Source organism: Chanodichthys erythropterus, chromosome 4, assembly GCF_024489055.1.
Source record: "Chanodichthys erythropterus isolate Z2021 chromosome 4, ASM2448905v1, whole genome shotgun sequence".
In the NCBI taxonomy this organism is placed as follows: domain Eukaryota; kingdom Metazoa; phylum Chordata; class Actinopteri; order Cypriniformes; family Xenocyprididae; genus Chanodichthys; species Chanodichthys erythropterus.
In genome coordinates, this window is record NC_090224.1 from 35,109,287 (window position 1) to 35,134,558 (window position 25,272).

Here is a 25,272-nt window from a genome sequence, read left to right on the forward strand (position 1 = left end):
AGTCCAGTCCTTTTTGTCTTTAGCCACTTCTGACGCTGTCTGTTGTTCAAGAGTGGCTTGACACAAGGAATGCGACAGCTGAAACCCATGTCTTGAATACATCTGTGCGTAGTGGTTCTTGAAGCTCTGACTCCAGCTGTAGTCCACTCTTTGTGAATCTCCCCCACATTTTTGAATGGGTTTTGTTTCACAATCCTCTCCAGGGTGCGGTTATCCCTATTGCTTGTACACTTTTTTTCTACCACATCTTTTCCTTCCCTTCGCCTCTCTATTAATGTGCTTGGACACAGAGCTCTGTGAACAGCCAGCCTCTTTTGCAATTACCTTTTGTGTCTTGCCCTCCTTGTGCAAGATATTAATGGTCGTCTTTTGGACAACTGTCAAGTCAGCAATCTTCCCCATGATTGTGTAGCCATTTAAAGGCCTTTGCAGGTGTTTTGAGTTAATTAGCTGATTAGAGTGTGGCACCAGGTGTCTTCAATATTGAACATTTTCACAATATTCTAATTTTCTGAGATACTGAATTTGGGATTTTCCTTAGTTGTCAGTTATAATCATCAAAATTAAAAGAAATAAACATTTGAAATATATCAGTCTGTGTGTAATGAATTAATATAATATACAAGTTTCACTTTTTGAATGGAATTAGTGAAATAAATCAACTTTTTGATGATATTATAATTATATGACCAGCACCTGTGTGTGTGTGTGTGTGTGTGTGTGTGTGTGTGTGTGTGTGTGTGTGTGTGTGTATGTATATATATATATATATATATATATATATATATATAAAATATATATATATATATATATATATATATATATATATATATGCTAGATACCAAATATATAATTGTATATATGTATATATGGAAGTAAAATAATGCCAAATGTTTTTGAAATAAAAAGCTTGTTGAATTGCACTATTTGAAAAAAAATATGCATTACATTAGCTGTACTTGCATTTAGATGCACTGTATTTTTAAGGCTTGCATTTTTATGGGCTGAAATTCAACATGGTCGTATATTTAGGCTATGAATATTTCAATTAAAAATATTTCACACACATTTTCATTATTAAAAATTCAATAATTCATATTCACCTTTTAGATTTCACTTCCAAAATATTCATTCTGTTTAAAAATACAACCTATAAAATTCGACTAGCAATTTTCAGTCCATTTTATTTCGCTTTACAAATTCGCTTCCACAAATTCAGTGGCTCAAATTCGGCAGAAAATTCAACATTTCACATCCGGGAACTGCAGGAAGAGCAGTAGAGTGCCGATACATCATCTCTATCTGCTGTTAGTCTTCTTCACCAGCAGGTGTCGCTAGCGGCTGTTTAGGAAGACCAAAGCAACGCTAGTAAGTCATCATTCATTCATAAAAACGGATTTACAGAAATGGAGCAAGTGGTAAGTGAATGTGTGATGATTATCAGGGCCAGTATAAATGCAGAAAAGCTGATAAAGACACAAAAGCTGCATTTATGTTTAATTCAGTGTATTTACGCTTACTTTCCCTGTGTAGCTACAGCTTTCTCTCCAGTGAACAAGATAACGTTATTGCCCGATGCTGGTGTACAGATCAAACGTTAAATCTGAGATATACATATATTTCTCTCTGTTGATAAGTTTCCTTAAATTTATATCGCAGCGCGGTGTTGTAATAATAGGGTTTCCCTCATCCGTCATAGGATTCCCCTGCCATCAGGACATATAAAACTCTTAACACAGCTTAATGGACTCGTACAGTGATATAAAAGACCAAACTCGCACCTCATTTGTGATGTAGGTTAGACTATATAGGCTCCAAGAAAGCAGATACTGGCATTAAGTTGATTTGACGCTGAACGTTTGATTATAATATTCGCAAATTTAGGGACCGTCTCTAAAGTTACGACATTCTGTATTCACGTTTCTACCTTCAATAGCATTTAAAGAGAATGACTTAGTCACAAAACCAACTCTAAAGTGTTTATCTAGGTGTCAGGTATAATGCAAACCTTTTAGATTATTGATGTTTATTAAAATAAAAGGTAACACTTTATATTAAATAGTTGATATGAACGAACAATGAACTGCACTTCTACAGCACTTACTAATCTTTGTTAATGTTAATTCCAGCATTTACTAATACATCATTAAAATCAAGAGTTGTATTTGTCAACTTTAGTTAATGCATAGTGAAGTAACATGAACAATGAACTGCTGTATTTTTATTAACGTTAACAAAGATGAACAAATACAACAACAAATGTGTTGCTCATGGATAGTTCACATTAGTTAATACATTATGAACCTTACTGTAAAGTGTTTCCAAATAAACTGTCAAGTAATATGTAAAGATTGCTATGTATTTCACTACTGTATTGGATAATTAGAAGCTCAATAACATTTGATGAGAATGATTTACAATCACCAAAACTACCTGTGAAGTGTTCATCTATAGGTGCCAGGTCGAAGAGTGATGCACCCTTCTCTCTCTCTCTCTCTCTCTCTCTCTCTCTCTCTCTCTCTCTCTCACACACACACACACACACACACACACATTCAAACACACTCAACTCAAAGTACATGCACATATACTTTTTCTTTTTTTTACACATTCATCACACAATTAGTTCTACTTTGTTAATTTTATTTCTAAATTTTATTTAAAATTTGTATAAGCAGGATAATCTATGATCAGGTAAAATAAAAAATGAACAAAGTAAAAAAAATGGTGTGATGAACATGTAAAAAAAAAAAGAAATAGTATATATGCATGTGCTTTGAGTGAGGTGTGTTTGAATATGTATATGTGCATGTGTGTCTACAAGATTTTGGTAGAAGGTAGAAACGTGAATACAGAATGTCGTAACTTTAGAGACGGTCCCTAAATTTTCGAATATCATAATCAAACGTTCAGCGTCAAATCAACTTAATGCCAGTATCTGCTTTCTTGGAGCCTATATAGTCTAACCTACATCACAAATGAGGTGCGAGTTTGGTCTTTTATATCACTGTACGAGTCCATTAAGCTGTGTTAAGAGTTTTATATGTCCTGATGGCAGGGGAATCCTATGACGGATGAGGGAAACCCTATTATTACAACACCGCGCTGCGATATAAATTTAAGGAAACTTATCAACAGAGAGAAATATATGTATATCTCAGATTTAACGTTTGATCTGTACACCAGCATCGGGCAATAACGTTATCTTGTTCACTGGAGAGAAAGCTGTAGCTACACAGGGAAAGTAAGCGTAAATACACTGAATTAAACATAAATGCAGCTTTTGTGTCTTTATCAGCTTTTCTGCATTTATACTGGCCCTGATAATCATCACACATTCACTTACCACTTGCTCCATTTCTGTAAATCCGTTTTTATGAATGAATGATGACTTACTAGCGTTGCTTTGGTCTTCCTAAACAGCCGCTAGCGACACCTGCTGGTGAAGAAGACTAACAGCAGATAGAGATGATGCATCGGCACTCTACTGCTCTTCCTGGAGTTCCCGGATGTGAAATGTTGAATTTTCTGCCGAATTTGAGCCACTGAATTTGTGGAAGCGAATTTGTAAAGTGAAATAAAATGGACTGAAAATTTCTAGTCGAATTTTATAGGTTGTATTTTTAAACAGAATAAATATCTTGGAAGTGAAATTTGAAATGTGAATATGAATTATTTAATTTTTAATAATGAAAATGTGTGTGAAATATTTTTAATTGAAATATTCACAGCTTAAATATACGACTGTGTTGAATTTCATCCCATAAAAATGCAAGCCTTAAAAATACAGTGCATCTAAATGCAAGTACAGCTAATGTAATGCATATTTTTTTTCATTTAGAGCAATTCAACAAGCTTTTTATTTCAAAAACATTTGGCATTAATTTACTTCCATATGTATACATATGAACTAATATGAAAATAAAATGCAAGAATCACAGGCTGTCTAATGTAGGCTACAAGAGAACTATAGCAACGATGATGACGCAATCCCGTATTCAGGAGTGTCATATGTTTGTAAATTATATGATTATGCAAATCACATGCCAAAGGCCTGGGCAGTATGCATGGTTAATAATCTAATTGCTTTAACAGAGGCTGAACGCTTAAGAAATGTATGTCAAGTTTGTATAGGCCTGTGGCCATTTTTGGAGAATGTCCAGAAACGTTCCACGACATTCAAAACATTACGAATTCTACAGATAAATAAACAGAACATGTAGAATTGTTCAATAATGAGTTATATGCATTTGTTCTATAAGCTTTAATGAAAGTGTAGTTCTTAAGGTTTTATTTTCGTGCTTTGTCATGTAGAGTTTTAGAAAGGTGGTGAGAAAACTTGAAAAAAATCTGAAATGTTCCATTTGTTTACCTGGATATCTGTGAAATACACTGCAGAACTTTCACTGAGACCAGTAACTAATGAATATTGTTGAGGGTAACGCATTACAAGTAACTTGAGTTACATAATCAGATTACTTTTTCAAGTAACTAGTAAAGTAACGCATCACTTTTTCAATTTACAACAAAACATCTAAGTCACGTTTTCAAATAGTAACTCAAGTGACCTTTTCACATTTAATGACTGACAGCTCTCCTGACCCCACGTTGAAAGAAATAAAGGTCAGAGGTGTTGTGTGCGTAAACATGATGGGTATTGTAGTTCTAGACTAAATGTGAACATGCATTTACTCATCTCACGTGCACGAAAACATTCAGTGTTTCTCAAAATGAATAAAAATTTTATGCAAATCTGTAATAATTAGACATAATAAATTATACAAATATACTTTTTGTATTTAATCTCACTTTATTAACCAATGTCTTTGCTGCTGACCTTCAATTATCTAATTCAACCATACTAATAAACAAAAATGACTTTAGATTAGATTTAGAAATAAGAGTGTTGAACTTCCTTCTCCTGTATCCTATTCTTCTTTAAAGGTGCCCTAGAACCAGTTCACACAGCTAATATAACCCTCAATTGGATCTTTACAAGATGTTCGTCATGCATACTTCATGCATGTGTCGGATCATGTGAGTATAGTATTTATTTGGATGTTTACATTTGATTCTGAATGAGTTTGAAGCTATGCTCCGTGGCTAACAGGCTAATGCTACACTGTTGGAGAGATTTATAAAGAATGAAGTTGTGTTTGTGCATTATACAGACTGCAAGTGTTTAAAATAGCGACGGCTCTCTTGTCTCCTTCGAATCTTCATGAATCTTTTGTTTCGAATCAGTGGTTCGGAACGTGAATCAAACTGCCAAAGTAACGTGAACCATTGAAATTTTGAAACACTTATGATGTAACAAAGCCTCGTTTGATTCGAAACACAAGATTCATGAAATTCGAAACTTCATGACGCAGAGTTTTGAGATCACTTATCACTAGATATTGTTGAATAAAGTTGTTATTTTATTTTTTTGGTGCACAAAAAGTATTCTCGTCACTTTATAACATTAAGGTTGAACCACTTTAGTCACATGAAATGTTTTAAACACGTCTTTATTAGCTTTCTGGGCAATGTAAGTGTTAACTGTCTTGCTGAAGATGCAGATATCCCAAAACATCCTAATTTGTGTTCTGAAGATGAATGAAGGTCTTACGGGTGTGGAACGACATGAGGGTGAGTAATTAATGACAGTATTTTCGTTTTTTGGTGAACTAACCCTTTAAAATTTGCCAAAAATAGAACTTTTTTGTTGTCATTTAAAAAACAAACAAGCAAGCCCAGCCCATGATAAAAAGTAACGAAAAAGTAATTTAATGCAATACATTTCATAAAAAGTATCTAAGTAATGCATTTAGTTTCTTTTTTAGGGAGTAACATGATATTGTAATGCATTACTTTAAAAAGTAACTTTTCCCAACACTGCTCATGAAGCATAAAACAGGACAACAAAGCAGACGACACAAATAGCTGACACCATTGTGCAGCACAAGCCCTGAAAGGTAAAGCCAAAACGTTTTGATCGCCCCCAGAGGGCTGGATGCAGTATAGGTCCCCACCCTTTCCATGCAATCTAATGGGACGTGAGACAAACTAAACGATCAAATTACACTTCAAATACATTTTTTATGTAGTTTTTATCACGTGGATGTAATTTCAAGTGTTCGTTTTTTAAATAAGTTTGGTCTTAGTTATTCGATGATATAAAAATGGGAGTGTGGCATCATGACTGACAGCTGAGATTGACAGCTTCTCTAATCAAAGTAATCACTGAGGCACCAATAAACTTTTTTCTGGATTTTTGGGAGGAGATTGGAGCTTTTAACTTTAAATTCTACATTTCCATAACTGTTTATTTCACACTGACATGAGTTGTTCTGCAGTAAACTGTACTAACCGATTCTGTGGGCGGGGCCTTGATACCGCAGCTCCACATCACTGCGCAGACTCGGGATCTGTCAGCACCATATTGGGACATTGGCTTCACTTTTCTATAACAGAAGAGATTGAAGGTGCATCGTTCATCTTTTTTTACAGTCTATGTCTAAACAGCAATATCAGTAGACAAACGAAGTCAGTGTTTTTTTTAGCACAAACGGAATGACATCATTTCCTGAAATCCTTTATAAATGACAGAACTAGGCGACATAAAGGACATTCACACCAATAGGCCTATCAATTTCTCTAAACAAGTAAATTACTGTAGACATGGACAAATGTATAGTACAACGCTTTATCTTAACACATAGGCAATGACTGTAGACAAGGACAGATGTACAAGTACAAAGCAGTCGACTCCTTTTTGGCAGAAATGGAACCTAATAAATGGAAAGTCCCCACCGTGACAGGAAAACAAACATGCGTGTTGCACATACTTTGTGGCCGAAATGATTCACAGTTCAGTAGGCTACAGCAACTGTTTAGCTAAAAATATCTATAACTAGCTCAACAATTATCCCTAACACATTTAACTACCACACTACATTTAAATAATCTAAAATCAGATATCAGTCCAGGTATGGTGATTTATCCCGCTGTCTCATGTATATGAAGGAGCACCAGAGACAGATATAAAAACAACACATTCCAGGAAGTTCCTCTTTCAGTGTCCTCTGGTGTCAGTGGTATGAGTCAAGGTCACAAGTATTTCATCACCTAATGTTTAAACTTTTTCCAGCCTAATTTCACTGAGAGTGGAACAATCCTATTTTCATATGCTTGTGACAAAGTCATGGCCAGACCTTGTGACATTAACATGCCTAATGTAAAATGATGGCATGGCCTACATTACACACTTAAAATCATTTTAAAAGTATGACAACATAGTGGCAAATCTTTATGTCAGATGTAGATGATGATTTGGACATTAATCAACAGGCACTATTCACTCTCCAGCTCAGATGTGAAGTAACACGAGTCCTCCATTTTCCCATAGTACATCTCTCGGTTCGGGTCTGCTCCTGTGTTTCTTCTGTCCATCACTGGAGTGCTAGAACACGCCAGCACACTGGGAGAACTTCGACATGTGTGGAGGACGATGACGCGCTCACTGTGTTTGTGCTCAGCGTGGAGTTTTGGATCTGCCGATATTTCTACTTTTTCATCATCACAGAAGCCAGCCAATGGAGCTCTTATTGGTTTCGGTGGACTGTAACAGGAAAATACATGTGAACCACTAAGTTTTTATTACCTTAGAATGATCCATTTCTGTCTACATAAACCACAGGTCCACGTACGTATAGCATACTTATGTTTCTACAGTAGCCCTAAACGGACAAACTGCTCTAGACAGCGTGTTTGCTTGATTGGTTACTCTCTGCTGTCTCAAACGACAACCTCTTTGTCCTGTGTCAGCCACCGTAGGTTCTCTATATTGCAATTCGCAACCTAACGCTAGATGGTTCTAAAATTTACACACTGCACAATTCTTTTCTCAGAATTGCAAGATTTAAAGGGTTAGTTCACCCAAAAATGAAACTTCTGTAATTTATTACTTATCATCATGCTGTTCCACACCCGTAAGACCTTGGTTAATCTTTGGAACACAAATTAAGATATTTTAGTTGAAATCCGATGGCTCCGTGAGGCCTTCATAGGGTGCAATGACATTTCCTCTTTCAAGATCCATTAATGTACTAAAAACATATTTAAATCTGTTCATGTGCGTACAGTAGCTCAAAATTTACACTGGACACTGTACAAACTGTGAATAAAAACAGAATGAAATGATGCGGAAGTTTCAAATTCCAATATTTTATTCAGAATACAACATAGATGACATATCAAATGTTTAAACTGAGAAAATGTATCATTTTAAGGGAAAAATAAGTTGATTTTAAATTTCATGGCATCAACACATCTCAAAAAAGTTGGGACAAGGCCTTGTTTACCACTGTGTGGCATCCCCTCTTCTTTTTATAACAGTCTGCAAATGTCTGGGGACTGAGGAGACAAGTTGCTCAAGTTTAGGAATAGGAATGTTGTCCCATTCTTGTCTAATACAGGCTTCTAGTTGCTCAACTCTCTTAGGTCTTCTTTGTCGCATCTTCCTCTTTATGATGCACCAAATGTTTTCTATGGGAGAAAGATCTGGACTGCAGGCTGGCCATTTCAGTACCCGGATCCTTCTTCTACACAGCCATGATGTTGTAATTGATGCAGTATGTGGTCTGGCATTGTAATGTTGGAAAATGCAAGGTCATCCCTGAAAGAGAAGACGTCTGGATGGGAGCATATGTTGTTCTAGAACTTGGATATACCTTTCAGCATTGATGGTGCCTTTCCAGATGTGTAAGCTGCCCATGCAACCCCATACCATCAGAGATGCAGGCTTCTGAACTGAGCGCTGATAACAACTTGGGTTGTTCTTGTCCTCTTTAGTCCGGATGACATGGCGTCCCAGTTTTCCAAAAAGAACTTCAAATTTTGATTGTCTGACCACAGAACAGTTTTCCACTTTGCCACAGTCCATTTTAAATGAGCCTTGGTCCAGAGAAAACACCTGCGCTTCTGGATCATGTTTAGATATGGCTTCTTTTTTGACCTATAGAGTTTTAGCCGACAACGGTGAATGGCACGGTGGATTGTGTGCGCAGACAATGTTTTCTGGAAGTATTCCTGAGCCCATGTTGTGATTTCCATTACATTAGCATTCCTGTATGTGATGCAGTGCCGTCTAAGGGCCCGAAGATCACGGGCATCCAGTATGGTTTTCCGGCCTTGACCCTTACGCACAGAGATTGTTCCAGATTCTCAATCTTTGGATGATATTATGCACTGTAGATGATGATAACTTCAAACTCTTTGCAATTTTTCTCTGAGAAACTCCTTTCTGATATTGCTCCACTATTTTTGGCCGCAGCATTGGGGGAATTGGTGATCCTCTGTCCATCTTGACTTCTGAGAGACACTGCCACTCTGAGAGGCTCTTTTTATACCCAATCATGTTGCCAGTTGACCTAATAAGTTCCAAATTGGTCCTCCAGCTGTTCCTTATATGTACATTTAACTTTTCCGGCCTCTTATTGCTACCTGTCCCAACTTTTTTGGAATGTGTAGCTCTCATGAAATCCAAAATGAGCCAATATTTGGCATGACATTTCAAAATGTCTCACTTTCAACATTTGATATGTTATCTATATTCTATTGTGAATAAAATATAAGTTTATGAGATTTATAAATTATTGCATTCCTTTTTTATTCACAATTTGCACAGTCTCCCAATTTTCTTGGAATCGGTTTTGTATATTTACAGTATATATGGTCTTTTTCAGAAGATAAATTTACTTGAGAATCACATTTATAGATACGTATCATACAAAATAGACTTGTTTTTTTAATTAAGTTTAAGATTTCCTTTAGCAAATTTACATTTAAATTTACTTTTAAAAAAATACATAATTTGCCAGTGTAGTAAAACTTTAAAGTATTTTTTTTATAATTATTATAATGTAATAATTATAATCTATTATAAATATGTATCGAATCTTATTTCACAATATATTCCCTGAAAAGTCTTAATATCCCATGCAATTAATCTAAAATATTTCTTTGTATTGTCTGTAAAGAGATCTTACTCTAACCTTTTTTCATCCAAGCTTTCAGCACTCGAGTCTTGTTTTTCAGCCCCACAGAGCTCTTCCTTCTCTGCCAGTATAACAGTCACCTGTTAGACAGGGGAAACACTCTAATGTAACACTCTCTGCCAAATTATATGCACATTATAATCAAAGTCAATTGCTTCAACATAAAACATAAAATCCATCTATTACCGAACAGTGGGAACAGCCCACTTTCCTTACCCTGGGGTAACACTGACACATGGACCAGACCGTCCCCATGCCCACCATTATCACTCCCACAGCGCAGAACGTGGCGAACACCTGTGGTTCCTCTACGGAAATCATGAACAGACCCAGCGCCACAAACGCCATCCCAAGAATAATGAGCCCATAGCGGTATGGCTTGTTCTCTGCCATGGAAGAAACTTGGAGGTCCAGCAGTGGTAAACCGAGGAAACTACCGGTGACAGTGTGGAGCTTTATGACTGTGTCCCTATAGAGGTGAAGGGCAGACTGAGGGGGCAGGAGTGACTGACAGGACGCTGAGCCAGTGGAGAACCAAGATCCAGATCATTAAACCCGTAATGGGCCTTAGTCAGGTGACCTTCCCCCAGGTAAAGTTGAATTGGTTTAAGAATTCTTACTACGTTCCTTTCCAGAATACTGGCATATTAACAAGAGTAAAAGATAAAAAAGTACAAGTACATACCAAAACGTATACATCCAGACAAGGCTTAAGCCTAGTCAAACCAAAACAAAGTTACTGCGTTGTCCTTTTTCACGTTTTCTGGGTTGATAGATTCACCGGGGACCCAATTATAGCACTTAAACACGAAAAAAGTCATTTTTCATGAAATGTCCCCTTTAACTGAAAGCAACTTGCACTCATATATACTAAAATATGTCAGAGCCATTGTTTTGTCTCAAGATGCACACCAGTAATGTTTTTTTGTTTGTTTGTTTGTTTGTTTTCCAAGGCAACGCATTTTCATAAAAGCTACTAAATGCACTAACTGAACTAAGGCCTAATCCTGGCTTAATCAAAGCCCTGTCTGTGAAACCAGGCCTTAGTTTGATAATATTATTGGTTAACAAATACAAATCAACAAGAGTTTTTGTACCATATGGTGTATTGGTATTTAAATGCACAGGTGATAGCCAGGCAATACAAGAAAAATGTGTAACTGACAAAACATCACAGAAAATAGACTTATGCAGCATTATGTGATATAGTAATAATAAAACACACACAAAACAGAGATAATAGCTTCTGGTAGGCCTGTACAGTGACAGTGAACGTGACAATCAGGAGTGAAAGAGGCACATTTCCTCAATCCTATATTATACAACATAAAGCCAATATACCCACCATTAATATAGAAAAATAAGATTATTTACATTAGGAAATTCCTAAGTCTTTCTAAAAACATGTTCTGGTCATTATGAAAAATCAAGGCACAATTCAATATTTGGTTCAGCTTATTGATAAAGAGGTACTCAAAACCATTAAAATAATGCAGTCAATAATTTTATCCCTTAAAATTAATCTTTGATCACCAAAATGACATATTTAAATGTTTTTTTCCTGTGGGAAAAAAAATAAAAATAAAATGAAAATGCCTTAAAATAGCTTGAATGTAACTCCACACTTTTGCCTCATTTAATATACACGGATCTAAGAATATGATAATTAGCCCCGCCTCCATTCACTCGCACAAGCTCAGACGAGATGCGATCGGTCAACTTACTGAGGTAAACGCTTAAAAATTTGATTTTTACCACAGGGGGACTTTAAATGCATAACCAAGCATCTTAACCTTCATGTTCTGTTCAGACTGACTTTATATTTGGGGTCCAAAAGTCCCCAATAATATACACTACCATTCAGAAGTTTGGGATGTTTTTTTGTTTTGTTTTTTTAAAAGAAAGTAACTCTTTTATTAAGCAAGGATGCATTAAATTGATCAATAGTAAAGACATTTACTTTATTCATCAAAGAATCTTGATAAAAATACTAATAAGCAGTTACTTTCATATAATAATAATCAATGTCTTTGATCAGCAAATTAGCATATCATTATGATTTCCAAATATTAAAATGTATTCAGATAGAAAACAGTTATATTAAATTGTAATAATATTTCACAATATTACTGTTTTACTGTATTTTTGATCAAATAAATGCAGCATTAGTGATCATTAAAGACTTCTTTCAAAAACATTTAAAACTCTTACAATCCCAAAACTGGAATGGTAGTGTATGTGTGATATTAAATAATAGTAGTAAATTCATCTCTCATTTCCCTTCAAATTATTTTGAGTTCATTACCTTTAAGTTCATCTGACCCTATTCAAAACCCAACAGATCAACAGATATTATTGACAATTTCCCCTCCTTCAATGGCAATACTTAGTAGGTTAGTAAGTAGTAAGAACTTTTGTAATGGCTTGGGGTGTCTCAGACCCTACACATGAGGATTTAATAAACGGTCTTTATAACTTTACTATAACTGTCTTTATAAATATTTAAAATGTCATTATTCACATACATAGCTATGCAATAATAGGGATGCACAAAATCATTGATACCAGTTATCAGCCAATAGGCATGTTTTTTTTTTGTGTGTTTTTTTTTTTATGTACTCCATATCAATTCAACAAGTAAAATAGCCTGCTATATATTTTTAGCCAAATGATGGGACTCCACATTATTTCTAACTGGCCTACCTATTTTTTTTTTTTTTTTTGTCATTTCTTTATTCCAATTGTTTAAAAAAAAAAAAATAGCCTACAAATCTTTTGTGATGGCAAGATGAGAAATATTGTTTTCTCCACAATTTGAAAGCAGTTTTCCACTGTTTATAACATTTGGTGTCATTTGAAGCACATAGCAATGCAAACTTTGGTTATTGGTTTTAAAATATAAAACAAATATTGGTTATATACTGTAGGACAAAATATCAGTGCATCCCTAAGAAATAGAAAACTGGCATGTTCAGTCAAGCTACATGCAACAAATAGCACAAATATGAGCTAGTTCAGTTTTAGGTTGGACATGTAAGTCAATGGTATTTGTACAAAATTATGAAACTGAAGTTTCTTGTCAGTCAAGGCACTTCATCATTTTCAGAACAGATTAGAGATAGAAATAGAGCTGCACGATATACGTTTTTTTGTACATTTTTTTTTTTTTTTTTTCATTTATCAGTCAATATTGTGTATTTGCATGTGAACTTGCTTCCCTTTTAGATTTAGATTACTTTTGCTGTCTGTATCTAACAATAACTTAAAGGGATAGAGGTGTAAAAAGATTTATCCCTTTAAGTCAATCATTTGTTGTTGAGTGCAGGCAGATTTGTGTGTATTCATGCATAAAAATATGTTACATTACTTTTTGTCATTCTTTAGCAGATCTAAAAATGAAAACTTATCCTTCTTTGATGCCGTTTTGATGCCTACATTCGGTTGTAGAATTTAAAAGTGTTTAGCTTTTAATCAGTTTTTTTTTTTTTTAAGTAGTATGGATTTTGATATCTGAAATTTTATCCGTTATCAGCCATAACATGAAAATAATTACTGGCTTATCTTTATCAGATGGATTTTTAATACATTACTAGTCAAAAGTTTGGAAACTACTTTTGATGCTTTTGAAAGAAGCTCGTTCTGCTCATCAATGATCATTTATCATTTATTTATTTTGATCATTTATTTGATCAAAAATATAGAAAGAAAACAGTAACGTGAAATATTATTACAATTTACAATAATGGTTTTCTATTTTAGCATAATTTAAATATAATTTATTTCTGTGATGGTAAAGCTGAATTTTCAGCATCATTACTCCAGTCTTCAGTGTCACATGATCCTTCAGAAATCATTCTAATATGATGATTTATTATCAGTGTTGGAAAGAGTTATGCTGCTTAATATTTTTGTGGAAACATACATTTTTCATTGATGAATAAAAAGTTAAAAAGAACAGCATTTATTCAAAATAGAATTTTTTATCAATTTAATACACCCTTGCTGAATAAAAGTATTAATTCCTTTTTTTTTTTTTTTTTTTTAAAGAAAGAAAAAAAAACTTCTAAACGGTAGTGTACATTGTTACAAAAGATTTCTATTTTAAATACATGCTGTTCTTTTTTTAACATGAATTCATCAAAGAATCCTGAAAAATATTACTGGTTGTAAAAAAATATTAAGCAGCACAACTGTATCCAACATTGATAATAAATCAGCATATTACAATGATTTCTGAAGGATCATGTGACACTGAAGACTGTAATGGCTGATGAAAATTAAGCTTTGCATCACACAAATAAATTATATTTTAAATTACATTAAAATATTTTAAATTGTAATCATATTTCACTATATTACTGTTTTTAATCTGTATTTTTGATCAAATAAATGCAGGCTTGATGAGCATAAGAGACTTCTTTAAAAAAAAAAAAAAAAAGTGATGTTTCCCAACTTTTGACCGGTACTGTATCCGTACACCCCAAGTTAGACCAGCTTTTCAGTTATTAAATGTTGGTGTAGACAGTCCCAGCAGTGGTTATAGTTGGTTCACAGCTGTAGTGGTCTTCATAACAGTCTCATAGGATGGCGGTGGCTCCATTTGCCAGGGAGGGGGTGTTGCAGGTTGGCTCTGTGAATTGGCGTCTGAGGTGGGAGGCACTTGGACTGTACTGCTATCCTCTGCTGTAGCCCTCCGGATCCGATCCAGCCTCCTGGGGAAAGGGAAGAGCAATGACTCATGAATACCTGTATCAAAATACAGTTTGAGTATGTGGCTTAATATACTGTAAAGGTCCCGAAATACTCACAGCAAAGTTCTTTTATTCTTCGCTTAAAAATGAAGGGGTAAAAAAGCAAAATACCTTTGTAACGGCTTTTAAATGAATATGTAAATGTGCTAAAATACGAGAATGAACCTCATTGGTTGTTACACTCAAACGTGCTGCGTAACACTTGAGAACGAACCGCATTGGTTGCTCAGAAGCTCAAACGTGCTGCGTAACACGAGAATGATTCTCATTGGTTCTTGCTGAAGCTCAAACGTGCTGCGTAACACAAGAATGAACCTCATTGGTTCTTGAGGAAGCTCAAACGTGCTGCGTAACACAAGAATGAACCTCATTGGTTCTTGCGGAAGCTCAAACGTGCTGCGTAACACAAGAATGAACCTCATTGGTTCTTGAGGAAGCTCAAACGTGCTGCGTAACACGAGAATGAACCTCATTGGTTCTTGCGGAAGCTCAAACGTGCTGCGTAACAAGAATGAACCTCATTGGTTCTTGAGGAAGCTCAAACGTGCTGCGTAACACAAGAATGAACCTCATTGGTTCTTGCGGAAGCTCAAACGTGCTGCGTAACACAAGAATGAACCTCATTGGTTCTTGAGGAAGCTCAAACGTGCTGCGTAACACAAGAATGAACCTCATTGGTTCTTGCGGAAGCTCAAACGTGCTGCGTAACACAAGAATGAACCTCATTGGTTCTTGAGGAAGCTCAAACGTGCTGCGTAACAAGAATGAACCTCATTGGTTCTTGAGGAAGCTCAAACGTGCTGCGTAACAAGAATGAACCTCATTGGTTCTTGCGGAAGCTCAAACGTGCTGCGTAACAAGAATGAACCTCATTGGTTATTGCTGAAGCTCAAACGTGCTGCGTAACACAAGAATGAACCTCATTGGTTCTTGCTGAAGCTCAAACGTGCTGCGTAACACAAGAATGAACCTCACTGGTTCTTGCTGAAGCTCAAACGTGCTGCGTAACAAGAATGAACCTCATTGGTTATTGCTGAAGCTCAAACGTGCTGCGTAACACAAGAATGAACCTCATTGGTTCTTGCGGAAGCTCAAACGTGCTGCGTAACACAAGAATGAACCTCATTGGTTCTTGAGGAAGCTCAAACGTGCTGCGTAACACGAGAATGAACCTCATTGGTTCTTGCGGAAGCTCAAACGTGCTGCGTAACAAGAATGAACCTCATTGGTTCTTGAGGAAGCTCAAACGTGCTGCGTAACACAAGAATGAACCTCATTGGTTCTTGCGGAAGCTCAAACGTGCTGCGTAACACAAGAATGAACCTCATTGGTTCTTGAGGAAGCTCAAACGTGCTGCGTAACACAAGAATGAACCTCATTGGTTCTTGCGGAAGCTCAAACGTGCTGCGTAACACAAGAATGAACCTCATTGGTTCTTGAGGAAGCTCAAACGTGCTGCGTAACAAGAATGAACCTCATTGGTTCTTGAGGAAGCTCAAACGTGCTGCGTAACAAGAATGAACCTCATTGGTTCTTGAGGAAGCTCAAACGTGCTGCGTAACAAGAATGAACCTCATTGGTTCTTGAGGAAGCTCAAACGTGCTGCGTAACAAGAATGAACCTCATTGGTTATTGCTGAAGCTCAAACGTGCTGCGTAACACAAGAATGAACCTCATTGGTTCTTGCGGAAGCTCAAACGTGCTGCGTAACACAAGAATGAACCTCATTGGTTCTTGCTGAAGCTCAAACGTGCTGCGTAACACAAGAATGAACCTCATTGGTTCTTGCTGAAGCTCAAACGTGCTGCGTAACACTAGAATGAACTTCATTGGTTCTTGCTGAAGCTCAAACGTGCTGCGTAACACTAGAATGAACCTCATTGGTTCTTGCGGAAGCTCAAACGTGCTGCGTAACACAAGAATGAACCTCATTGGTTCTTGCGGAAGCTCAAACGTGCTGCGTAACAAGAATGAACCTCATTGGTTCTTGCTGAAGCTCAAACGTGCTGCGTAACACGAGAATGAACCTCATTGGTTCTTGCTGAAGCTCAAACGTGCTGCGTAACACAAGAATGAACCTCATTGGTTCTTGAGGAAGCTCAAACGTGCTGCGTAACACGAGAATGAACCTCATTGGTTCTTGCGGAAGCTCAAACGTGCTGCGTAACACAAGAATGAACCTCATTGGTTATTGCTGAAGCTCAAACGTGCTGCGTAACACAAGAATGAACCTCATTGGTTCTTGCTGAAGCTCAAACGTGCTGCGTAACACGAGAACGAACCTCATTGGTTCTTGCTGAAGCTCAAACGTGCTGCGTAACAAGAATGAACCTCATTGGTTCTTGAGGAAGCTCAAACGTGCTGCGTAACAAGAATGAAACTCATTGGTTCTTGCTGAAGCTCAAACGTGCTGCGTAACACAAGAATGAACCTCATTGGTTATTGCTAAAGCTCAAACGTGCTGCGTAACACAAGAATGAACCTCATTGGTTCTTGCTGAAGCTCAAACGTGCTGCGTAACACGAGAATGAACCTCATTGGTTCTTGCTGAAGCTCAAACATGCTGCGTAACACGAGAATGAACCTCATTGGTTCTTGCGGAAGCTCAAACGTGCTGCGTAACATGAGAATGAACCTCATTGGTTCTTGAGGAAGCTCAAACGTGCTGCGTAACACGAGAATGAACCTCATTGGTTCTTGCTGAAGCTCAAACGTGCTGCGTAACACGAGAATGAACCTCATTGGTTCTTGCGGAAGCTCAAACGTGCTGCGTAACACAAGAATGAACCTCATTGGTTCTTGCTGAAGCTCAAACGTGCTGCGTAACACGAGAATGAACCTCATTGGTTCTTGCGGAAGCTCAAACGTGCTGCGTAACACGAGAATGAACCTCATTGGTTCTTGTGGAAGATCAGACGTGCTCAGTAACACAAGAATGAACCTCATTGGTTCTTGTGGAAGATCAGACGTGCTCAGTAACACAAGAATGAATCTCACTGGTTCTCGATTGCATCAAGCAAACATGTTTGAGCTTCTATTTACCGCAACTGATTTGTGAGTGTTTAAAGCCTAAATTCAATCTGTTCGTCATATAAAGTGATTGTCTCTTCAAAAAATTTGGACTAAACCTCTCAATTCATATGGATTCGTTTTATGATCTCTTTATGAACTTTTTGAAGCATCAAAGTGTCAGCTGTGTAGCTGTCTATGGAGGGACAGAAAGCTCTCAAATTTCATCAAAAATATCTTCATTTGTGTTCCGAAGATGAATGAAAGTCTTACGGGTTTGAAACGACATGAGGGCGAGTAAATGATGACATAATTTTCATTTTTTGGGTGAACTAACCTTTTAAGCATGAAAACAGTATCAGTGTCACTTTCAATTAGAATTACAAGTCAAAGAAGGTGGAGCCTCAGAGCCACATCTACTAATCATGTATTCACCACGGACCAATGGTAGCTCGAAGGTGTTTACCAGCCAGAGCGAACTTTTCAGGAAAATTTGTTTTGGCAAGAGATTTTGAGTTCCTGAAACGAACTCCAAACAAAGTTCATTTTGGCCTGATTTTATTTGAAATGACGTCACACCAGTTTGTACTTTGATTTATCTTTAGGTACATCGGGGCTTTAATCAGCAACTAATCTGGACATTTAGGTTAAGGAATTATGGAAACAACATTCATTTCAGAAGGAAACCAAATAATCTGAGATCGTCTAGTGTGTGCTTGCAAGTCTTTCTTTTTTTTAAGTGAATCCAACTTTGAGTTCAAACCAAACACAATGAGCGTTTACCATTATTCTCTTAAAACAACTACTTCAGATGCCAAAAAGACAAGGAGTGGGGAGAACGGGGAGACCCCTAGGCACTGATTTGATGGCTTCAGCATGTTGCAAGAAACAAAAATCTCTCCTCTGTTCCTCTCGAGCCCTCCCTCCTTATTTTTTTTTCTTCTGGGCTAGTGTACAATGCTGACTGCTTTCTGTTAACATCTGTAGTCCTGATCATGCGGTCAGAATGAACCGCTCTGCTCCCTTTGATTCTTGACTCTTTGATTCTCCTATCTTCCACAGCATGATTCTCTAAACAAAAAACAAAAAAAAACCTTAAATAGATTTAAATATAAACTGAGATCATTATGAAGTACCAGCACCTTAGTATGAAAATGGCAATGGGCCCTTTCTCTTTCTTGTTCTCTCTCTCCCTCTCTCTCTTTCTCTCTTTCCCTCAGACATGGAACACTGAAAGAATTTGGCGCCCAGCAGCTGTTCAGTCTTCACTTGGTCTGTAAACATTACCTTGCCTTAACTTTTTCTCTCAGTTTCTCCATTAATTACATTACACAATTGCATTTTTAATGCTGAAATAGGTTTCTGACAAAAGGGAGTCAGTTTAAACACTTAAACTAATTATTGTAATTCACAACGGTATTACATAGAAAACACTGTTGTGTTGAGCTGTCATTCAAATAGGCACCACAGAATAACACCCTAACAAATCTAAATTAAAGCTGAAGCATACAATTTCTGCATCACCAAACAAATTGCAAAAATGTTCAACAAACAATGAGGAATGTTTTGATAGCATCACAGTTTTCAGCATATTGAACTGGAATTATAAAATCAGATAAATAGATATAGCTGAAGTGTGCAAGAATTAACATTTTTCACAAACCAGCATCTCCTAGATAAAGGCACATTGGATATACGGTTCCTCGCTCTTGCTATAAGAGGAAAATGCAAACCTTGCCTTCTGACTAATACGTCGCACAATGAAAATAACTGTAAATGATGAAGACATGAGTTACTTTATGGACAGGGTGCAGACCCATCACATCTACCATCGAACACTGCAGACTGTTTTCACTGCTGACCTACTTCTATAATCAGAACATTTGTTACTTTCTGCTTTCAAACTTAGAGTGGGTCGAGAAGAGACAGAGCCTGTTAGTTTGCATATTTTTATCAGCTGAAAGCCAGAGAAAAACTGAGTGTTTACAAAACCCCCAATCAGTGCATTATCAGCATTCTTAAGTTCACAACTGATTTTTATCTTTTTCAGCAGGCATACTAGTGTGTGCAAAACAAAACAACACTATTAGCAAAGACTATGGAATAACACAAGATGCGCCACTCATATTGTTTCGAATGGGAGAAAGTGTGGAATAAGTCCCGCCTTCTAAAGAAGACCCAATTGCCAATTGGTAAAGTCATTGCATCACTGCAGCGGCTGTTAGAAGCTCCGGTTTCTATAGAAACTGTCAGACATGCGACAACAAAATGAAACACAAGAGATGCGCATTTAGGACTGTGCATGCGCATTAGCTTGATATAGCCAGAAAAATACTGTTTTTTGTTTTAGAAACAAATTTTTTGAGACGTTATTGGGGACATTCTAAAATGCTTAACGTGAAAAAGGCTTAACGTGACTTAATGTACTAAGACAGTGATTTTAACAGACCAAACTTACTAAATATCATTATAATAAAGTATACTATTTGCAAAAAAATCAGATGAGCCCAAAATATGATCTTAACGCGTTTTATAACACGTTAAGCTTTTTTCTCCCATAGAAAACCATTATAAGAAAGAGCTTAATGTGGCTTAATGTACTTTAGTAAGTTTGGTCTGTTAAAATCACTGTCTTAGTACATTAAGCCACATTAAGCTTTTTCTTATAACGGTTTTCTATGGGAGAAAAAAAGCTTAACGTGTTGTAAAACGCGTAAAGATCATATTTTGGGCTCATCTGATTTTTTGCATATTGTATACTTTATTATAATGTACTTTAGTAAGTGTGGTCTGTTAAAATCACTGTCTTAGCATTAAGCCACGTTAAGCTTTTTCTTATAATGGTTTTCTATGGGAGAAAAAAGCTTATCGTGTTATAAAACGCGTTAAGATCATATTTTGGGCTCATCTGTTTTTTTGCACATAGTATACTTTATTATAATGATATTTAGTAAGTTTGGTCTGTTAAAATCACTGCCTTAGTACATTTAGCCACGTTAAGCCTTTTTCACGTTAAGCGTTTTAGAATGTACCCGTTGTGGTCAGATTTCATTGGTGATTTCAAATATGAAATTTAATCGAAAGCTTGGCAAACGGCTTAGGACAATTTGATGTTTCCCCATTCAAAGAGAGAGTGAAATGTCTTAAAGGGACTTTGCTATTACTATTGTTCATAATGAAGTAAAAGTACCACCTAATGTCCCAGTAGGCTTTAAACAGTACGAAATCTATGGACTTTTAAGATAATCAGCTAACCTAGCTAGTTCTTTTCAATGTTGGTGTTTCATTCTATTTAAATATGTAAATGTTAGTAAGAAGATCAAAAATATAAAAAAAAAAAACGTAAGGATATCAATCAGCATTTGTGATGGACATCAGTTATGCTCGTCTTTGCTCGCTCCTTTGAAGATATCTTGAGGAAAACGGCTCTATATTCAACAACGTACACACAAAAGACCTGAACCGGAAGTAAAGTTTGTTGCTCCCATTATAACCCCAATTATTATAAAAAAATTCAGAACACTTTAGCAAGCAACTTATTTACACGCCGTTTTAGTGTGTGTCCCTTTAAATGCAAATTAGCTGCTTCTCCCAGCCTAAGAGGGCGGAGCTGCAAGAGCTGATGCTCTGAGCTCTAGTGACAGAACAATCGCACTAATAATGTAAGAAACTCTCCGTAGTGGTGTTCAGTTCGAACCGGAGTCTGAAAATGACCCCTACAGAGCCAGAGAATATATGCTGCATGGAGATAGAACAGGTATAATTCAGTAAATGTGGTTATAACTCATGTCGTCATCTTGCTTTTGTCCACTGTTAGTACCTGTTAGTACAACCTGACCCCATTTGATTAATGGCCAAAACTTTACTTATGAAGTTTATTGTACAGCACACAAAACATCACAACAAAAAAATCACCACAAGAGCTGAATAAATCAGTACAAGAAGAGCGCATTAAAGTCTTTTATCTATAAACTCTCTCTCCCCCTTGCATTAACATCAACATACACAGCGAAGCGCACAGAAACACTCATTACAACTAACAGTAAACAAATACATACAGACCTTATGCCTTTTTGGGGATGCTTAATAAACTAGTAAACTTTATATCCGTAACAGCTCAGATGGACTGAAATAAAGTGCACGCTCTCGTCACCAGTCAGGGGCGGAGTTTCCCTACTCTTACGTAGAAGTAGGGGGAATTATAAAACAGTGTGTTCTGAGAGATTGAAATGATAAATGGGGATTAGAAAAAAAAATATTAGGTGGATTTTTACCATTATAGGCTGGTTGTGAACACACACTATGAACACACATCTGTGTTTAAACACCTTATAAAAGTGTAAAATTCAGTTTTTTTTTCTTCATTATGACATCAGGAATGCTGTACCACACTGACATCGATTTCAAACATTCGAAAAATATCCAAATTAATTGTAAATTAAAATAATAATTTAAAAAAAAAATGTAATTTCTGACTCACAGTTGACTTTTTTTTTCACAAATGCAAGTTTATATCTCAACTCAAACTTTAACTGACAATTTCTAGTTTTTAGCTCACAATTCTGAGAAAAAGTCTTATATATAAATATAAACTTACAATACTTGTGTTTTTTACTTGTTAGTTTTTTTCTTACAATTGTGAGTTAATATCTTATAATTCTGAATGTTTTTTCATAGAATTGTACGGAAGAGGATTAGGGCCAAGCAATAATAAAAAAATAAAACCATCTCGAAATTAAAGTGGTTAAATTTCGAGAATAAAGTCGAGATAAAATGTTGAGAATAAACTCGTTAAATTACGAGAAAAAACTCGTTAGATTATGAGAAGAAATTTGTTAAATTTCGAGAAAAAAAGTTGAGATAAAATGTTGAGAATAAAGTCATCAAATTACGAGGAAAAAAGTCGAATTTGTTCTCGTAATTTAACGACTTTTTTCTTGTAATTTATTGACTATTCTCAACATTTTATCTAGATTTTTTTCTCAAAATTTAACAACTTTTTTCTCATAATTTAACAAATTTGTTCTCGTAATTTAACGACTTTTTTCTCGTAATTTAATGACTTTATTCTCAACATTTTATCTCAAAATTTAACAATTTTTTTCTCGAAATTGAACAACTTTAATCTCGAGATGGTTTTATTTTTTTTATTATTGCTTGGCCCTAATCCTCTTCCGTAGAATTGAGATATAAACTTGCAATTGCAAGTTATAAAATCAGAATTGTGATAAAAAAGTCAAAATTGTGAGATAAAAAGTCGCAATTACCTTATTTTTTTTAATTCTGTGGTGGAAACAAGCTTCCACAGATTACTGTCCTTGTTTATACTTAAAACACAAAATACACTTTTATTAAAGAAGCATTATTTGAAAATAAGTGTTAATGTAATATGCAGCTTTGCTTCACAAATAAATGTATCTCATATCAAGGACTTTTAGATTATTTTTAAAACTGCAAAATGGAATTATAACAAATTATAGTGTTATAAATGTACAATATCAGACATTTTGCTAGAGTTACGATGTTAATAACTGTGGAAACTTATCATCATCATCATCTTTGAAAAGGGTCCATGAGACAAAAATACTGATTAAGAATAGTATTTTTTTTTTCTACTAATAATTCAGGTATTCAAAATAATTGTTCATCTGAACTGCATTTTTTATGTATTTTTGAAAAAACAGTGCTATGAAATTGATCCTTGTGGGTTCCTGACCTCTCAAAACTGATTATTTATGTTGTGATTTTGGTATTTTCCATTTATAAACTTAAGGCTGGAACACTACACTACAACTTTTGCACATATTTTTGTCCCGATTTATAGTCTGGACCAGTCAAAGCTGGCTGCCAAAAGTCAGAGGCATTCTGCAGACATTAAAATCCAATTTTAAAGGTCATGAAGTGTATTCCAGCCTTTAGCCTCTCTGTTTATTTTATATAAATTCACAGTGTTCCGGAAACACAGTCCATGACACTCAACTAGTTTGTTTATAACTGCCACAGCTTTGGCTAAACCCTTAGATCTCTTTAATTGCACTCATAAATCAGCCTCGTAATGATATTTGTGTAACATTTGCATCTTCTTACCTCTGCACCGCAATGGCTTGATGGTGGGTGTAACGGGTGCCCGTTCGCGGGTGTAGAAGTAAGTGACCCGTCACAGCTACATGACTGGTTTTGATGTCCATGCAGAAGGAATGGATGAGGATGAAGAGCCCCAGACACACTAAGGCCAAGCCAATGAGAATAGTGTAAGGCCCCAATGTCACAAAGAGCACCAGGCCTGCAATCACAATCAAGGTCCCTAATGAAACTTGCCATCTGTGTTGGAAGAACATGTTGTGTCTTCTGGCTACGCTGTTACTAGCAGGCACGTTGTCTTCTGCCCTTGTAACACAGTTGGTATCACCGTGCATGTGTGTATGAGAGTTTGAGTATGTGTTGCACAAAAGTCAGTCCAGCCCTGGTGTCAGTTCATATCCTTGGAGATCCAAGAAAGGGATTGCAGACCATCCTACACGCAGAGAAGAAAAAAGTGAAACATTATACTACAAGAATGTAATCTACATTGATTTAACGGTTTATTTATACTACAGTACAATGAAAAAAATATTTTTCTTCAGGTAATGTTAACCAACAAATGTGGTAACATAGCTGTTCAGAAGTCAGAAATATAAAATTAATATGACAGAATCAAATTCACCACATTAGTTACACTAAAAAAAGTCACTGTAAGGGTTAAAGTAAAAATAGATACTAGGCTACCAATTGCATTTTACAACTTCCCTATCAAATACATGAACACAATATAAACCTTATGCAGTCCTATCCAAACAAGAGATGCATAGAATTGAAATGGTATTATAATTATGATAGTCTAATATGATGAGTTAATATAGTGACTGACTGTTATCTCTTTTTTTTTTCAATCTAATGTGTAACAAAAAACAACAACAACAGTTTGTGTTTTATCGTCGTCATATTAATGCATGCATTACCTTGTCGGGTTGACGCAGTCCGACGTGCGTTTGTTTTCACCGTAAAGTTGAACATCAGTGGATGAGTGTAAACGTTTCTTCTCACGAGCTGTCTTTAACGTCTGTCTGCACGTCCTCCGCTTCTGTCATTATAACGAGGATAACCATTTCCACCGAGCTCTTCACGGAAATCACGACTCAGCCAGTCATTTCCTTAAAGAATGCTTAATGGAAAATCTAATTCTTCCCACAGTCATCGGTGTCGGTAGATATGCCATCTGTTTGAGTCTCTGTGGTCATTTAAATGTGAAAAGGAAGTGGCAGAGTTTATGGGCGGGGGTTGATGCCACTTAGGAGCGTTGTCCGATTCGTGAACGAATCGTTCTTTTAAGTTGAATCTTTTCGATGACTCGGGTGAGCCGGTTCACTAAACTGGTTCATGAACTGAGAGGGTCTGTGTTTCATTCGGAAGGGCTCATCCCTATGCCCTAATCC

General features: G+C 36.1%; 2 protein-coding genes across 2 annotated transcripts; both read right to left on the reverse strand.

Moving 5' to 3' along the window:
• Positions 1 to 5,995: 5,995 nt before the first annotated feature.
• On the reverse strand, positions 5,996 to 10,514 carry bsnd (barttin CLCNK type accessory subunit beta). The gene is made up of 3 exons (XM_067383476.1): positions 10,257 to 10,514; positions 10,038 to 10,120; positions 5,996 to 7,603 (listed from the first exon to the last, which is right to left on the reverse strand). The coding sequence occupies exons 1-3, from the start codon at positions 10,431 to 10,433 to the stop codon at positions 7,336 to 7,338; spliced, it is 528 nt and encodes a 175-aa protein (XP_067239577.1). The 5' UTR covers positions 10,434 to 10,514; the 3' UTR covers positions 5,996 to 7,335.
• A 634-nt stretch (positions 10,515 to 11,148) lies between these two features.
• On the reverse strand, positions 11,149 to 25,071 carry si:dkeyp-51f12.3 (uncharacterized protein LOC107988041 homolog). The gene is made up of 3 exons (XM_067383477.1): positions 24,799 to 25,071; positions 23,888 to 24,314; positions 11,149 to 14,752 (listed from the first exon to the last, which is right to left on the reverse strand). The coding sequence occupies exons 2-3, from the start codon at positions 24,214 to 24,216 to the stop codon at positions 14,578 to 14,580; spliced, it is 504 nt and encodes a 167-aa protein (XP_067239578.1). The 5' UTR covers positions 24,217 to 24,314; positions 24,799 to 25,071; the 3' UTR covers positions 11,149 to 14,577.
• Positions 25,072 to 25,272: the final 201 nt, after the last annotated feature.

Bases quoted from the DNA above. Each gene is read 5' to 3' on its own strand.
- bsnd (XM_067383476.1), bottom strand. From the start codon at position 10,433: ATGGCAGAGAACAAGCCATACCGCTATGGGCTCATTATTCTTGGGATG. The intron at 10,121-10,256 runs GTAAGGAAAGTG...CCTGTCTAACAG, and splicing joins TGTGTCAGTGTTACCCCAGG to GTGACTGTTATACTGGCAGA. The intron at 7,604-10,037 runs GTTAGAGTAAGA...TTCCTGTTACAG, and splicing joins GAAAGCTTGGATGAAAAAAG to TCCACCGAAACCAATAAGAG.
- si:dkeyp-51f12.3 (XM_067383477.1), bottom strand. From the start codon at position 24,216: ATGCACGGTGATACCAACTGTGTTACAAGGGCAGAAGACAACGTGCCT. The intron at 14,753-23,887 runs GTAAGAAGATGC...CCCTTTCCCCAG, and splicing joins CAAGCCATTGCGGTGCAGAG to GAGGCTGGATCGGATCCGGA.